Source organism: Pundamilia nyererei, unplaced genomic scaffold (assembly GCF_000239375.1).
Source record: "Pundamilia nyererei isolate P.nyererei 1_Seehausen unplaced genomic scaffold, PunNye1.0 scaffold00005, whole genome shotgun sequence".
Taxonomy (NCBI): Eukaryota; Metazoa; Chordata; class Actinopteri; order Cichliformes; family Cichlidae; genus Pundamilia; species Pundamilia nyererei.
The window spans coordinates 3,259,468-3,278,044 of NW_005187406.1; the positions used below are offsets into that span (position 1 = coordinate 3,259,468).

The 18,577-nt window shown below is 40.9% G+C and overlaps 1 protein-coding gene across 8 annotated transcripts in view; it reads right to left on the reverse strand.

The window, feature by feature from the left end:
- The window catches only part of mrtfab (myocardin related transcription factor Ab), a 38,583-nt gene that overhangs the window by 10,192 nt on the left and 9,814 nt on the right, over positions 1-18,577 (reverse strand). For 4 of the 8 annotated variants that reach the window (XM_005721789.1, XM_005721786.1, XM_005721787.1 and 1 more), the window contains 2 exons: positions 4,517-4,582; positions 66-121 (listed from right to left, as the gene is read on the reverse strand). In XM_005721789.1, coding sequence (XP_005721846.1) covers positions 66-121; positions 4,517-4,582 — 122 coding nt within the window. Of the gene's footprint in view, positions 1-65; positions 122-4,516; positions 4,583-4,690; positions 4,829-9,917; positions 10,562-18,577 lie in introns of those variants that run through there. The other 4 variants (XM_005721788.1, XM_005721790.1, XM_005721792.2 and 1 more) reach the window with 4 other exon arrangements.

Consider the following 18,577-nt stretch of genomic DNA (forward strand, 5'->3'; position numbering starts at 1 on the left):
TTTTTTGCCTCTCTGAAGAAAATCCACTGAGACTGCAGGAGACTCATTGTTCTTATGGCTCTCACCCTTGCTCGCTCCAGACTCCTCCGCTGTTCGTGAAAGGCTGCTGGGCTCTTCAGTGCTGCATGGAGAGGGAGGGGGAACAGGAGGAGAAACAAAAAGCCAAGATTAATGCAGTTCAGACCGACTGTGAAGGAAGTCGTGATGCTCCTTTCAGCAAGCAAAAATGTGAGAACCTGTACGGCTACAGTCAAAGACAGACTCAAAGCAGAAGTGGCTTCTGGCAGAGAAGGTCAGGAGTGCTATTCTAAACCACACACTCTGATGACAACTCAGTAGGCAGATCAGCCTCTGCTGCTGAGTGTGGTGCACATCCACCTCGGTTATCACCGAGAAAACCGTTACTGCCAGCGTTTCCTCGGCCTTTTACTACGCTTTTCACATCAGTTGTGTTACGTTTATTCTCATTGCAACTCAAACACCAAGGCAGCTGCAGGAAGTGTCGCGATGTGGTCAGTGGTAGTGAAGTAGTTTAGATGAGCTTGATTTAATGGAACAATATGACTAAAACCATGAGCGCAAACTGTGCCAAACATTCACTCAACAGTTTCATTAACCTAAATGAGAACACACTGTTCATTATTCAGCAAGAGTTTTCCACGTATTCCAAAGTTTCCAAATGTTCTTTCTCATACTTTGAACTTTGTCTTGATCTGTTATTTAGAATTACACAGTGTTAAAAAGGGAATACAAACACTTATAAAGATTACAGGTTACATATAGCCCAGCTTCATTATACTTTTATTGGTATTTTACACAAAAACGTGCTGCAGATTGTGGTGCGTTCTAAGTTTTTCCATGACGAAAGGTAAGTCTAAAGAAACTGCATTTCAGAGGTCAAACTATCTGCAATAAGTCTGGCAGATGGTCTGTAGCTGAGGGACATCAATTCTTGATGAACAGAGTCTGGAATGGCTCTTTAAAAAGGAGCGAGCAGCAGAAGAGAGACTGATGAATAGAGTGCAGCACACCCAGCGAAAGTCTAGATTCATCACTTCATTGCTCAGCCATGACCAGTGTATGGGGTGGGGGAGTGAACGTCTATGCAGTATTTTTGTAAGAGGGAAATGCATAAAAGCAATTTCAGCTGGCTAAAATTGTGGAAAAAGAAAAAAAATCTGTATTACCTTTGAGGTGAAAGAGGTGGTCAACATGAAAAATGAGTCCAAAGCGTCATATATTTTGCATTTTATCTCACACTTTTATAATTATTCAGTTTGCAGAAAGGTCCAGTGCAAGGAAACAAAAAGTTTTACAGTCCATCTCCCATCACAGATTTTTTTGAGCCTAGAAGATCATTTCTATCCAAAAAACAAAGCGCTAGACATCAAACTCTTTTTAACCACAAATATAAAGTCGAGGTTTTAGAAAAGCTAAACGGACAGGGGAGATGCCCGCTTCGTTTTTGGGGAAGGATATTCAGAGGACAGCGGCAGTTATAATGATGTAAGACAGCGATCGTCTGATTGGTCAAGAGTTGGTGAAATCCCTGCCAAGGGTGTTTGAGATAGGACATTCTGGCTACAGCAGGGCGTCAACTGTGTGTGCACCACAGATGATGGGTGGGGGTCAGAAGCATTCCTTGTGTCACAACCCCTGGCGTTCAAAGAATACCAGTTGTAATATGACCAACGAGTGGTCTGGATCACAATAATAACACCACAAGGACAAACCGGGCCCATAAACTACTTAAACACAGATTAATTGCTTCAATATGATGTTCAATGAAAACAATATTTCCTTGCGTATTGGCAAGAGAAGGCTGGGCTGGTTTTATTTTAATCATATCAGACTCTTACTGGCATTCATTGGAAAATAAATGTTCACCAAATGCATAAAAGAATGGACAACGAGTCTGTTGGCCTGTGAGCCCTTCTGTCATTGGTGCTTATTGGTGCGGCCGTCCACACCAGTCCCAGTTTCTCATGTAACCCCTGCAGTTTAAACCTTCTATTTGCAAGAGGCAGCCAATCAGCAGCTTAAACGGAAAGAGAAAAGACCCAAAGCAGCTAGTTTTTTATGATGTGTAAATGATCATAGCATATGTAACCTATAACTGGATATACTCAAACATTAAAAGAATTCGAAACACCAAAACACGCACACACCAATAGAACTAGGTGCAAATTAAACTCCCAAAACGAGCTACTGGATCAACAGTTCTTCTTTCACGATGTTGCTCCTGAAGCACTTTTAAACTGAAACTTCATGGGGAAGAAAACACTAAACAGTTATTTGAACATGCCAGGAGGAAGTGAAAACATTCGGCTCAAAAACAGCATTTTCAAGCCTATTCTTATAGCTGGGCACATAACACTGTTCAGAACTTTCCCCTGTGAAACACCACAACCTCCCTGACCCCATTAGCTACAGTTTCACTATAAAAACATTGGTGGTTTCTTCACACATAGCCCAGTTTTTCATACAGCGGAGCAACAAAATATGTTAATGCTACAAAAGTATATATTTGTTGGCATTCTTAAATGACGATTAACTGACTTTTGCTCACAGCTGGACAGTCAATGTCTGTGTTCAGTGTTTGAAAGTGGAAAGTTATTCATTCACACCACCTTCAGTTGCAAAACCAGTGTGAGGATTTGATACCGCAGGAGGAACTGACCCTGCCTCAGCACTCAGACATAAAAGTCTTTTTTTAGTACCAGAAAACACAGCACAAAGGACATTTAAATGTAAGAATTAGAGAAGTGACAGAAAACACCTGATCATTTATGTCACCTTTGAAGGTTCTATGTTGACTAAAACAAACCATGTGGTGACATTGTAAGTGAAATTTTCAGATTTTGTTTTTTTATGTTTCAAAAATCCAGCAAATAACAGTAATTACAGAGTCATTAAGAAATATAAAGACTATTTTTTCTTTGCTGGAAAGTGTTCAGGGTGTGGAGCAATGTGGAACTACTTGGCAAAGTTTGTTCCTGTCAACAAGATACAGTTACCGTGAAAATCGATCGAAGATGAAGCGAGAAGTGAAGAGAACGGTTCATATGATCTTTACTGAACTGTAACACAACAGCGGACCTGATGCCTGAACAACCTTTGCCCCATCTTTCTGCATCTCGGAGAAACAATTTAAAAGAGGATTTCTGTAGTCAACAAAGTCATCGACTTAGGAGCAATCTAAAATCTCATTTAAACCCACAGCTATACTTTTTTTTTTCTCTAGGAATCTCCACAGAGGAGAAGCTGGAAAGCGAAATAGTCAATCCAAACATGTTGATCCTAAATCTGCAACAATCTGGCACAGGGCCTGTTGCAGAAAAGAGGACACAGAGCGATTTACTAGACTACTTAAATGGTTCACTGGAAGGCTCCATGCTGCCCACCAAAACAAACCCTCAGTCATCACTTTATGGTACTCTTATGTATCTAACCCTTAAACTGTTATGTAAAATGAATGTGCAGCACTGCAGGCTGACAGCAGCTTGCATGGTGTATCTTTTCAATCTCATCTGCTTTTGTCAAAAACAAAATATGACAACAGGTGTGCCACATGTTACCATCCATTCACAGTTACTTGTTTCCCTGATACTCTTCTTAACACACAGCTAGCATAATCTGTCAAAGTTTGTATGTCTGAACAGGCCTATTGGGCAATCTAACAGGTATTTAGTCTCCATTTGAAAATCTACTCAGTTAGAATGAATGTTGGCTACCACGTCTACAGTATGAGGGCGAACACTCGCTTGCACACTTTTAATTCAAACCAAACAGTCTTCTTGGAAAAAGGAAAAAGCAGAGTGCTTTCGGTTCTACACAGAAACGGAGGGAAACTTTTAAAACTATATTTCTGACTCTTGTGATGTGAGGAACCCTGAAACAGGAAGTGGATAGACATAAAGAGGAAGCTGCCCTATTTGATAAAACAAAGTGGTGCAAAGATACAGCTAAATATGACACTTGCAGAACACACATACTCATACTGATAATGCCGATAAGAGACGACATTTTCAGCAAAAAACAAGAAACGACATTCCAGACCTTCACTATACAACCCATCATATGACAGCATATACGGCACAGACTGACAGACGCTATTTACCAACATATCCAGGTTCTGTTGTTGAGAACCAATATGTGTCAGCGGGATGTGAATTAAACGACATTCCAAAAAATACGTGAGTATCGTTTAGCGTCTAGCATCAGGTAGCGACCTTGTTAGTGTGTGACAGTTTAAGATTTGGTGTGTAATCCTGAAACAGGAAAGGGTTAGCAGTTTGACCTCAGCTCACAGCCAAAGCTCCTGTTTTCTGCTCGAGTTTCTAAAAACGAGATGATACTGTCTGTTCCAGACAATAAAGAAGTGCTGTCTTTGGGTAAAACGCGATCAGTTGAGAGTCTAAAAGCACACTTAAAGTCAGACTACCGTACATTGACGATATATACTTTGGTTCATGAGCTTAAAAAAAAGCAAGTAAAACACACTCAGCAGACTTACGTGGCATGATCCCTTGGCTGACCAGCTCCTCTCGTGTGCGTCTCTGCTGAAGTTTGAGCTGGAGGACTGCATGGAGACACAGGAGGTAAGAGGAGAAAGAAGAGAAGACAGTCAGTGACGGCCGGCGAGATTAAGAAACTGCAGCGGTGAAGCTCTGTGCCCATAAAGCCTTACAATCAGCAACAGATCCACAATATTTAGATAAATAAGCACATAAAGGAACATATATGACTGACACGACGAGGACCTTTACTCTGTGGCAACCGGTTCATTCTCCAGTCTCCCTGCCTCGCATGCATCTTTTTTTTTTTTTTTTGAAGTTACAAAGGAGGCGGGTACAAGGTGTGTGTGTAGACAGACTTCCTGTTTCTGAGCACAGATGTGTGAAAAAGCAGCAAACATCCATCAAAGAGTGAGAGAGACAGAACACTAAGGCATAATGCTGCTATAAGAAATTAACGAAAAAATTAAAAGAAATGAAAAAATAAAAGCACCGATTTGAAGCTAAATTACTTTTTTTCCCTTTTTCATTTTTAAATGGGCCGATTGCATCGTCATTTCAAAACAGGAAGCTCTTGTTACATAATGGAGAGGCGGGGTGGGGGAGAACTGTAAGGAACACAAAGCTGGACAGAAAGAGTTGGACTATGTCTGACATTTCTAAACAAATAAAATGTCAGTTGTTGAGTGCTGTGTGGCACAGTCCTCATCCTGATACTTTTTTAAAGTTTTAACGAGCCCAGAAAGTCTGGCGTCATCATTGTAACCGGATAATAAATTAGAAATGAGCGGGCTATCGTTTAAACAAAGCAAAGACACAAATATAACAAACTAACAATTACATATAGACACCTGCAAGATCACAAGTACACAGCATCTCATCACTGTCATGTTGGCTTCGTTGCAACACGACAGCAATTTAGGGAAGTGACCTGAACTATTTAGTCAACCATCACATCACACAAACACACCACCCATGAAAAAAGACACCCAGAATGGCTGCAGACACTTGTGTGTAATGATTTTTTTTTAGCTTGTAAGCAAGTAAGTAAGTGACAGTGCATGATGTCTTTCCATTTCATTGTTTATCTTTTATTTCCAAGCTATTAACAGTATCAGAAGAGGAAGCAGTATGTTGTTATACCAAGTAACTTCACTACTGATGTAAACATTCAGCTGACGCTCCTGCTCAAGTTGTCCCAGCGATCCTTACTGAAGGGCTACGTATCTATCTGTGTGTGTGTGTGTGTGCGTATACAGTGTGGTGCAAACCACTGAAGATTGCCAAGCATTTCTAGCTAGGGTTGTGTTTGCTACTTCAGTCAAGCAGCACCTGTTCTTCCTCGCCAACAAAGTGACATCACTGGTACTCAGTCTAGCTCACGATATAGCTGTTGCTGCTGCGGTGCTGCCTCTGTGTTATGACAAGGAATCCTCGCCTAGACGGGAACGCCGCAAGAGCCATGAATTAATGTCAGAGTCTGTGCAACTAAATGTCATTCTTTGGCTCCAAATTCTTGCTGGCGATCCCGGCTCCCCTCTGTTGTTTTTACAAGTGTGTATGCTCCAAGTCTGAAAGTATCAGTCTAACACTACCGACTCCTCTCTAGAAGCAATAAACTTGCCATTTGACATTTAGCATTATAAACACGCACGCCTAAACACACTTAGGCGAGTCGATCTATATGGTCTTGCCTGTACAGCAGCTGGCAGCACTCATTTTGTCTCAGTAGCAAACGCACAGGAAAACACTTTCAATAAAGGAACGTGCACACACAGACACACACTGATACAGACTGACCGTGCCATGCGCCATTAGATGCCATGCCACACGGGGCTTCCAGGGAAGGAAGGTTTATTCTTAGAAAGAGACTCTTACACTTTCCCTCTATCCATAACCCCCTCCACATCTTCTATCCCTCACCCAGGATACTCCAGTTTTCTCCTGCCCTCTCTTTCCTGTCCCCCCTAAACACCAAGCTGATGAGCTCAGTACAGTTGCAACACTGGCTCCAATGGTTGGCTATAATAATAAAGCGTCAGCTATCAATAAACCTCCAACCCCAACATTGCAGAAGTCTCTGGCAGACAATCATGGTGCGAAAAATGTAGCAGTGTTGAAATTGTAGATTCACGTGCATAAAATAATCACGTTTGCACCACTGCCTGTTATTTTGTCTTCTTTCTTAACTTTTCTTCTCATTTTGTATCTACTTTAATTCCACTTTTCCTTACTTTAACTTTTTAGTGCCCTTTCTTTCAATGCTGCAGTGCTTTTAATCCTAGTTTTTGTCTGCTGAACTAAACTGTCATGTGTTTTGTACAGCACTTTGTGACTCTAGTATTCCTAAAGTCCTACACAAATAAATACTGCTTGCTTGCAGCACAGCAACAAAGACAGGAGTATAACAGACAGACAAAAACCACTTGGAGGCTGTGAACTGTTTGTTCTGGATTAACCACAAAACAAACTTTAAATGGGTGTCAGAAAGACAAATGAAAACTTTTGCACTACGACTGTGGCTATGGTTACATGCACTGCAGCAAGAACTTATAATAAGATAAGATAGTGGACAAAAACATAACCAACAAGGATAGCGATGTTTTGTTAACTGTAAGCAGATTACTGCTTGGGAAAAAAGAGGAGGGATGTGTCTTTGTGTTTTGCGACCAGGACATGCTCTGGGACTTAAATCAGGTTTGAAGGCCATTCTGGTTAATTTAAGAAAATGGATGAAAAGGCAGGACAGTTTTATTGGGATACTAGGCCACAACCAAAGCTTGCTACTACACTCATAAAAAGTTAGAGCAAAGGCAGACAAGGGAGAAAGAGGAAGACGGCAGAGATGCAAGCGTTTGAAGATTTTAGATTAAGCAGAGGAAATGACAGCAGGTGGCTTATTTGAAGACAATTCGCTTACTCGATCTTTTGATTAAACTCGTCGTTGCAAACGTCAGAGAACTAACACTATGATTTGCACATTGATTTGTTATTTCTAAGATCTCTGTGTGGGTGTACATAAAACCCCCCAAAACAAAACACTTTTTCTCCCCGGCAACTAAAGTCATGGCTTTCTTTAAACCTTTCACAAGCTTAACTTTATAACAAATCACCAATAATGAAATCTTTACCTGAACTTATAGAGCTTTTATTTCCTAAATGTCAAGATCAGATCGGCTTCAAGTCATCATAATTGTCTAAAAGAAGGCTGAACAAGTAAAAAGTCACATTGGAGGGAAGAACGAGGATGAATTGGGATGCTGGTGGCCAACTGGGCTAAGCCTGCTGTGCTCATGTGTCAGTAGATCTGATTAAACATGTCTGAGTTCGTCACTGTCCCCAAAGACCCCTGGCTTGGCACGACTAAGCCTGCGCGCACCAACCCGAGTGACACACATGAAGGCAAAAGGCTTCAGGCCCACAGAGCGTGTGCCACATACCCACCTAAAGACGAGCCCTGCAGACGCTTTGAACAGACGTTACGCTTGGCACTGGCTTTGGAAATGTTTTTTAATCGGGAAAGATGTTCTCATCTTTCGCACGGTAGCACCGTTCAATTGCATGTGCTGAACAGAGAGGCGAACGCAGCGCATGACCGCAGCGAATGTTTCGCACACCAGTGAGAGTGGAAAGAAGCTAGAGAGCTAAAAGGGCAGAAACAATGCAAGGTTAAGGCCATTCACACCTTGGACTCACTCCCGCTGCCTTTCCTCTGCTGCGCTGTGCCGAGAAGCAGGATGACAACACGGAGAGGTGCGGTGAATACTAATCATCCTTAAAGTTCAAGTGAGAACAGACGGATAAAGGCTTTTGCAGTTTGTGTCACTCATACTTCAGAGTAAGCAAAAAGCACACCGAGATTAATAATCTTTAACTGATGGCTTTTTTTTAATCCCTTTGCTTTTCTTTAGACTCCATCCATCTTCAGTCATTCTAACCTCACAGGAATGTTTTGTTTCATCTGCAGCCAGTCATCTGAGACTCTGGTCCATGCTCGTAACGCTGGTTATAAACAAAGTGAAGCCTTTTTACTGTTGCACGGACCATACCAAATTAGGCTAATTTTTGATAGTATGTCACTGTTGGATGACTTCATTTTTTTGGAACGCCATGTTTTTTTCGAGCTTTTGCACACCACATCTAAATCCCAAACATGCACAGTGGCAACAAGTGTCACACAGTCATATTTAATACATCCCGAAATACTTTAGAAATAAGACACTACTGTAAAAAGATAAAAGCTGAAACTTGCACTGTAGGTGAAGTAAGGTGCATGCATCTCCATTTCTACGATCCACTTCAAACTTCCAATATTGGGATGTGGAGTTCTCATATTTGGGCTAAAATCTGTTACTGGAGTTTCCCTTCGAGTTACTTGCCCTAATCCGTGTGCAGTACGGAGGGCACACATCCACACAAAGCCAGGTTTTTTGGCTCTAACATTCACATTAACACATTCTCAGGTTAATAAATTCCACGTTTTAGCATCACAAATAAGTGCTGAACCCTCACTCTACCTCTTATCCTATAAAACTTTTGTTTAATCTATTTTTTTTTAACGTAAACCCTAAAACCTAGACTCTAGGACTTAAACAATCTTTTCAATATTATAAAAAAATAACAAAAGCCATTTCATTGCACTGTTGGTCTAAAACCCAAGCTGAAACTCACAAAGGCACCTGGACGTGTTATATGTATTTATTATTTATGTTATTTATTCATGCTTTTGGTTTCCTGTGACAAATGTGTTGCTCGCTCATTGAGTTTGGAGGCGTGGCTCTAGAGAAAACTACAACCCACAATCTGCCTGTTATAGACACACTTTTTGAACAGACATAAACAAGCGCGCACACTCAGAGTGTCTTTATAGCTGTCTTCCTTTGAAGTCTGTACCTTTATGAATGCCTGGTGTAGAGCATTTATGTGACGTTTGTAAATTTGCACCACAGCTACAATATTCCCAAATTCAAACTACACTAGGGAAAGCTGTTTGTGAATGAACGCACGTCAACACAGTTCTTTCTTTAAACATATGCATGATTTTTTGGGGTGAACACTGACTAATTTTAAACATTAACTTGACCTTTTAAGTTGAAATATTATTTGGAAGCTTTAACCTTGAAGAACTGAGCAAAGCTATCCCGACGTCACAGGCCCGGCTGTCAGCACTTCCTGAATTCACAGTGGTCAAGTCTGCTCTATTGAAAGGGTTTATCAGAAAGAACCTAAAACCACTTCAACTTCCTTCCACCTTACACAAGCCAGTAAACTCTATCACTTATCTTTAGCAACACCCCATTAGCTATTTGTATTAGGCCATAAAGCCCGGTTTTGAAAATGTACAGTGAACTCAGGAACAAAAACACAACACAGATCTCCAGATCCGACTAGATTGCCCACCTTCTTTCAAGCTGTGATACACAAGTCTGTCATGATCCATCTTCAGTCCTTCCTTCTCCATGTCATCTCCCATTGGAGGAGAGTCCAGGGAGGAGGGTTCAAAGGACAGGCAATGGTTGGTGTCCAGCATTATCATTCAGAATAGGGATTGATTATTAGGTAAACATTGAACACCACGGTTTAAAGTAGATTTCCTCCCAAGTCCCAGATTTTGACCGTATCCCTGAAGAAGGGCACCCTTGACGTGTCAAAAGCTGTCCTCTCTTCTCAAGGGAAAGATGTGATTCAAATGCTTCAGAAGACTCCGTTCCAAGTAAACAAATATCTCCTTTTAAACCAAAATGACAAAGAAAAGCACAGCTACCGCCGTTGCCCTTCTATCCCCGGTGCTTCTTCTCTGTATCAAAGAAATCGATTGGGCTGTCTCAGCTTTGCTCTCTCTCTCCTGCCTCCTGTGCTCTACTTTCCTTGCAGTGACAGCCGGCGAGTCACGACAGCGCTGTTCTGCAGTTTCCCAGCGAGCCGGGGTAAAGAAATCCACAGGACGAGTCGTGGATAGAAAGAACAAGAGAGCTAAAGGGAGGAAACTGAAAAGAGGCCAGCGGCTGAGGAAGGGAGGACAGCAGTGAGCTCAGCAGAGAGATTCCCCAGTGAGACTGCTCTGATTGCAGCTCCTCCTGAATCTCACACACATGCAGGGAGACACGCACACACACGCGCGCACACACACACAGTGAGGGCTGCTGATAAAGTTTTCCTGCTCAGCTGTTGCCATTCATTCACAGTTACAAGCTCAGGGGGGCTCCAACATGAAAACCTGCTCCCTGTTCAACCCAAACACAGCAAGCTGATCAAAATCAAAGCAACAACACAGAAGATCGGCTCATAAAAACTTCCTCTGGCTAAACAAAACAATGACTCAGACAAGCTATGGACAGTTTTTATTAGACAGGTAGAAATGATTCCGTGCACCATAAACGACCTTTGCCAAAGATGCTTGAGTAAATCTGATACCAGGATGAGTCACAGGCTGACTTTTGGAGTGGCTGATTTGATACCCAATCACAAACGAAATTCTGAAAGATCTTCCAAACGGTTTGCCCTTCAGGGAAGACAGCGAACACAAATCTGCACTCTTACTGGAAAAAACATTTTAGAAAAGCAACAACAGTCTAATTGGTCTGGTGCAACCAGCGACTTATCCAATGCGTCCTAACCTGGTCTTAAAATGTTCAGATTCTTCTGAAGTTCAGCACTACTGACCAAAACTGTCTGCTGACGATAAACGCCGCCACGGCCACAGTCTCCCTTCCCCCTCAATCTGTTTTAAATAGCAGGGCCAGCTGGCCATAAGGGGGCTAAATACAGCTTGGTATCACCTGTGCACTCGCAGGGTAAGGTTACTCTGAGACAGGCATGCACATCTCTAGCTCCAAACACATACAAGAAAACTTTAAGCCCCTTTTCCTTGAACTAAATCAGTTTTTTATGATACAAAAGAAGACTTTACCATACATTCAGCACAGAGAGGCTTCAACTGCAGCCGGTTTAAACACCAAATTCGAAATGAACAGCATACTACACTGATATCACACAGGGCAGCAGTGCACCTGAAAACACAGACAACACCTTAAACAAACCCTGTCTGGTGACTACAATTACTGTGTGTTATGAGTGTGAGATTAAAGTCCACCTGCTGTTATGATTCACAGTCTGGGCAGGAAACACAGAAAAGACAGCACACGCTGGGATTAGGACATGGCTGTGTAGGCTGAATCTCAGCACTGCACACATCACAAACCGACACAGCATGCTAAACACATATTGGCTTATTTACACCTCCACAGCTCAAAATCATAAATCCTTCGTTACATTAACATTTCAACTATTTGTAACCAGCTTTCAGCCTCTACAGTCCAGCCAGCTGTATATTTCACATAACTAAAAACCTCAGGGGCAGCGATTCCCCTGTAATAACAGTACTGAGCGAGCCAGTAATGCAGGCAAATATTTTATGGTTTTAAATCAGCTTGACCACAGTGTGTGGAAGGCACATTTCACAGTTTCCCAGGATTTACCCCACTAAATAGGATTATGTAGTAACCAGTAACCCACACTAATAGATGAGTAATGATCTTCTTTAGAATTACTTTGAATTAGTTGATACTAGGATCTCTATAACCACACAAAAAAAACACCAAAGCACTGCAAACTCCAAAGGGTCTGATTCCAACGAGAGGTGAAAGCTTAAACTGTGTCCAAACTGTACCGCTGCTCGAGTAAAGTATTGGACTCTACAACCTTTGACCTGATGGGTGTTGTTGGGCGTCAGTACTTTCCACTGAAGTTATTTGGCCTTGGGTATTTTCCTTTATCCTTCACTAAAAACTTTTCTGTGACTTTATAATAGAAAAAGAGACGCATTTTGTGAAGAAGACAGAATGACTTGAAGGTCTCACAGTTAGTCAGAGACGTCCACAAATTAATGGAGGGAAAACCTGAAAACACATTATCTAGTAGGAGTGGATAATCTGGTCTAAAGGTTAAAAGAAGAATATAATGTTGAACTCTTGAGTGTTTAATGTTGAAGCCTACTACTTCAATTCTTATCTCAAAGCCTGATTTAAATTGTTATTTGAAAGTTCCAACTATAAGTGGTAATTCATATTTCTGGGACTTCCTTTGTTTAAAGACACGTGTCCGTTTCCGCTATTCTTTGTCCACCATGGTGTTTTTCGTTCGGTACACCGCCTCTCTGTGGTATTTTTAAGTCTTTCTTAATTAAATAGAAATAGCTGATTTCAGTCTGATCACAGCAGCTAGCACTGCAGCAGCCTTTTTATTCCAAATTCCCTTCATGACACAATCCAGAAGGGGTTTGTGTCTCCTTGTTGATTAATCACAAACTGATAGCAGACTGATAGCAGACTGACTCTATTTTATTGCCATCTTATCACTGCCTTGATGCCTCAAACTCACTTTGAAGACAGTAACTGACTGGGCGATTGCAGATCTGGTCCGCATCTTCAAAGCAATCATTTTAGGCAACGAGATTCCAAGTATGTTAATTATCGAATAAGAGTTAATGAATTCTGACTGAATAAATACATCCTCGGGAACTAGCGCCTCTTCCACAAAGTGGCAAAGACCTCACCTTACAAATTTGCCGTCAACTGGATTAACTAGAATGTTTTGGCATGTTTATTCACTACCTGACCACCACTGTTTAAGCTCGCTTTTAACTTCAGAGTGTTTTATTTAGGCAACATTTTACACCAAACACACATCAAATAGTTTGGGATCATTTGTCCAGTGCAAAAGGATTTACAACGTTATATAAAAACTAGACGCACCACAAGTAAATTTAAACTTGCGTAACATTATCAGCACTGAGCCAGACAAAACTCCTCACTTGTATCTTTTCACGATGTCCGAATGTCTGAATTGATGCCTTTCTAGTCAAAGGCAAGTTTACAGATGGACAAAGAATGCACTAAACAGATGAACTCAACAAAACCCGAGCTGCCAAGAAACTAACCAGGCCAAGTGACAGGCCACCGTAGGTCAGACCAGCCATTAACATTCCAGCAAGGAAAACAGGCAATTTTTTTTCCTTTTTACTTCCTGGTCTCCCCCCACCCACTCGCTCTTCTGTGGAATTTACCAGCACTGTTTCCTGGGACACACTGACATAAGGCAGGGGATTACTCAGCGTCATCCTGAACCGAGGAGACTTTTAGCCATTGTAGCCATGTGCGTAATCATTAGGAAAAGACGTGGAATTTTTAACAAACCCCAAAATGCACCAACAAGGCTGAACTTAATCATTTACTTTACTTTATAGTTGTAATTAAAGTAGCAAACTCACAGGAAAAGGCAGCTCTTTACATGTTTGGGGATGAGGGAACAGTACAAGTCCCGGGTTTATCAGATGCATAATCCCTGACTGACCTACTGCTGAGCTTCAGCTTCACTCCAAAGAGGAATCAAGTTTTGTGCTTTTGTCAGCTGTCAGAGGTAACAAAACTTCAAAGACAGGTTATACTTTGCAACGTACTTATTTGGCTATTTCTACTGCAAAGTGCTACAGTCAGATATCCAAATGCACAGAATACTAATTGGTTCAATTAGCACAAGTTCAAATAGAATAATGAAAAATAAGCACAAACCTTTCCCTGATCCTAATCAGATATAACCCCAATATGATCTACCTGAAATACCGCCGATAATCCTTAAATGTCAAAGCAGGAGCAAGTCATAACTAGTCTGTACTACTGAGCTGCATCTTTACAGGCTGGTTTGGTTTTTAGCTTTGACTTTTCACATATACTTAAGGAGCTCAGAGGTTTGAAGTCCTGCCTATTTTAACTACTACTACTTTATTTGATTTGATTTCCCCACATGATTATTCATCAGAAGGCTGAAAGAGAAAATAAATTCTGCTTTTAAAAGCAGTGGAACTAATTAAGCCCACTCCTTTTAAACACAGTCAAAGGTTCTTTTGTTGACCAGCTTGCAGCAGCACCCCTCACTCCGTCACATCATGTCAATGAAAAGTAGTCTAAACGAGCTCTAATTGTATACTGTTGAAGGAAACAGAAGCATCTATAAGTGCGCGAGCACCGAAAGACCCACAAGCCAGCTGGCAGCTGTTAGCATCTGGTTCTGTGAACCTTTATTGTAAAACAGAAACGACTGGGTAAGGAGGAGAACGGGGGGTGGGGGTTCAGGTCGTGTTCAGCAAAATGAGACTTTCAGAGAAACAGAGGGAAAAACAGAGAGCAAGAGCAGCAGAAAGGGTGCTCCCAGTGCTGGGATGACAGCTTCGTAACACTGTTACATAACTCCAACATCTGAAAATAATTTTTATTGTAACAAACCCCCTAACCTCCTGCCCTAGTTGCAGAGGAAACAACTTTTTTTCTTCCTTCAGATGTACAACAACAAACTCCTGGGCAGGCTGTCAGCAAACAAAGACAGAGTGGACACAAATTTAAAAAACTGTTGGACTGAGTGCACATTACAGCTCACAAGCATCTGATAGAGATTTTTTTCTGGCTTGAGAAAGTCTTTTTAATACTTACTGATTGTATTCTTACAAGACTCTTTCCTTCAGGTGCTCTTTAGAGTTTTATGGGGCTCTTTCTGCTTCATCCTCTCCTCTCCTTTTTCTGTTACTGTATATAACATCTAATAAAAGCCTGGCTCTTAATTTGCTTCAGCAGAGTTTTTATTAGACACAGACCTTTGGGGACACAGGTTTCTATTTATTACAAGAGTTTAAGTGACATGCAGGTGCAGATCCAAGCGTACGAAACGACAGAGCTTCATAGACAGCTAGCTGCTAGTGCTACACATTCTTCTACCTTTGCTTTCAAGAAAACTTATCTTAGTCACATGACATATTTGCAGATGTGTCGCAATGCTGATTAAAAAGATCTATCATGTTCTATTACAAGGCAGATTTTTTACACAGTGACTAAACAGACACACAAAACTTTAAATGTGGTTTGCGTTCATTGCAAAAGCAAAAGACATAACACAAAAGCATATAAACCTGCAAGAGAGAAATGTGTCAAAATGCAGAATCCTCAAATTACTTTGTAAAGTCTAGAACAAACTCAAGAAATTCAATCCAGCCACACACAGCTTTGTTTTTAGTCGAGTGTAGGAATGCTTGAGATGTGACATAACCTCTACGAGAGTTTCCCAATCTCTGCAGATTGGTGAAAGGTTTGATGTTATCGAGCGTTGCCAACAGATATTCTTGTTTGTGCAGAAAGACAACTCTGTTCTCACACTTACTGGAACTTAAAACAATTTTACAGTTATTTAGCCAAAGAGGTGACATGTCAGGGAGAAAATACTTAAGATTTGTCATTTGTTATGACAAATGTTGGTGGTTCTTCTTTTTGTGTTTCACATATAGCTTTAATAATGTATGCTAGGCACATCCTAGCCTACAGCCCTGATTTTTGATTCTTGTGACTCGTGTCTGAGTCATCCTGATGAAACAGGAGTCCTGCCAGTTCACGGTGACCTCTGTTACATTCATCAGCGAACACTAAGTGCGCCACATTTGGTGTTGGCAGGTGAGTCACAGGCTAATAGGTCTTCTATTATTCAGAAACACCAGAGCACACCGGGTTGGTGATGATCATAGAGCACATGCCTTCTGTTTGTGGGCCTACTTGTTCCCACAGCTTGCACCTGTGACAGCAGGAGCTTAAACCTTCAGTTAGCTGCAGGAGGTTTTGAAACATGACACAGTTTTTGTCTTATACCTCTGTACACCACTACAGTGAATTTTAAATCAAGCAAGGCATGACTGAAGCGCAGACTTTCAGAGGCTCAAAAAGGACAATTGATAAAAGATGTTGAGTGGATTGCTATCATTACAACTCTAGATATAAGGTCTAAGGAGATGTGGATGCAAATGAAGGTGACCATAAAAAGGCTGAAAAACACAATGCAACTGTTCAGATATTTATCTGTACATGTGCAATTCCATCCAAGTGTAGCAAGTAGGACAGAAATTATTGTTTAAAAATCATAATTATTTCTCCTGCTTGCAGCTGGTTAACAGACTGTCTTTGTTCAGGAAGTACTAGATGTAATAGATTAGAGGAAAATGTGACCTAAGCTACGTGCTCGCCTCGTCTTCTTCGTTTGTTTTCACTCTCACAGTTTCTTTTTTTGTTTTGCACTTGCCTGGAACTCTAAGTGAGGGACTACACAACCTGAGCATAATTTTAAAGATTCCCTGATCAATTGGTTGATGAACAGAATCTGCCAATTTTCAGCTGACTGGCCATGATCGGTGTCGGGCCAGTCAGCCTCAAATCTATGCAATTCTGTGCCAATTCCACTCCAACTTGACTTTTGCCTTCCCAAAAAAACAAACAAACCAAAAAACCCAACACATTCTGTTTGGTAATAATACACTTTTTCACATTGGTTTGGCTATAATTCTGTCAGACTGCCTGATAATGCTGATGCTAGCACAACAGGCAATAATTTAACAGTGTAGCATGAGCAGTTTTCTCAGTCTGTCGTGAGTAAACTCAAATTGTTCAAAAATCTTGTCTCTTCTTTGCATTGCAGTCATTTTAGCAAAGATATAATGTATTACTCCTAATTCTGCATGAACTGCTGGGTTCATTCAACTCTGTTTGCATACAAGAAGAACCAAAACAAAGCACAGTAACCACATTGCCATCTAGCATATTAGGAGGTGTAATTACAGAGACAAAGACATGTAAAACATGTTAAAGTGTGACGCATGCAATTCTTTTCAGATTGATTTTAAATTAAAATAAATTTGCAGAAAAATAACCTTTTTCTTTTATTAAAACTCCTAGAAAGAAAATTTGAACAGGCCAAGAACTGAACTGTCAGGCCAGATTTTTCTTATAAAAATTGAAATCAGTAGTTTTCCATTGTTATTTTCTAATTAATTCACATCCAGTTTACTGAATGTATTCAATACCTTTTTTAAAAAAAAAAGAAAAAAAAAGGCCATTTTGTGGTAGTTCGTAAAGAAAAGAAAAGATGTAAAGATAAAATAAATTAGGAATTTGTTGCTGCGTTGAAAAACAGCAAGATTGACTGTCACGGTCCATCCACTCATTCATCGTCTTAAACCGCTTACCCAGTATACGATGACAGGCTGGAGCCTGTTCCACCTGCCACAGGGCAAGAGGCGAGGTACAGCCTGGCCAGGTTGCCAGTCTATGGCAGAGTTATTATTGCATAAATAAAATAGCCAGTCAGTTTATTTCCCATTGCACTGGGATTACCTTGTTTCCATATTTTACACTTCCAGTTTTAAGTGGATAACATTGGGTTTAGTATGTTTGGTACCATGTTAGTAATATAGAATTATTCCAATACTATTATTCCCATACATGATTACAATTACCCCTGCCATACAATGCACAACTACTGCAGTAATGTGAAGGCAGCACACATTCTCATTAATAAAGCACTCTATTGCCTTCATTTTCTGTCTTGCTACTCACAGCACCAATTATAAATGTGCAAATGTGTGCTGTAGCTGTGCTCAAAATACACACCGCAGCATAACCGTGTGTGTGAAGCAGAATATCAAAAGGTTTCATGTTGTACACAGCATGTTGCATTCAAGTGATAAAAAACTGATATTAGCTGGGGTAAATGTGTGTCCATCTGTCAGCTTTGAAACTGAATTGCACGTTGTAAGATGTGTGCTTGTGTGTCTTTAAAGATCACTGAGCTACATGAGTGGGCTTGTACCTGTGGGTGTGCAGGCATTGTGTTCTTGTTGCTACGAGCAGACCTGCGAAGTGCTTTTATTTAGCTTTAGGCAACAGATCTGAGTGAGGTTTTTTTGGATATGCTCTCACACTTCTCATTATCTAACAGGAATTTGCAGGATTGTAAATCAAAGATGTATGTGTGTGTCTGTGCTTGTTCAAATACCATGCTCTCAGGACACACAGTCAAAAAACATTTTTTTAATGAAAAAATGGAAGCCTACCAATTCCCAGAAGAGCATGTCCAGATTCTGACAGTGACACCAGTTGTGAAAAGTGTGTGTGTGTGTGTGTGTGTGTGTGTGTGTGTGTGTGTGTGTGTGTGTGTGTGTGTGTGTGTGTGTGTGTGTGTGTGTGTGTGTGTGT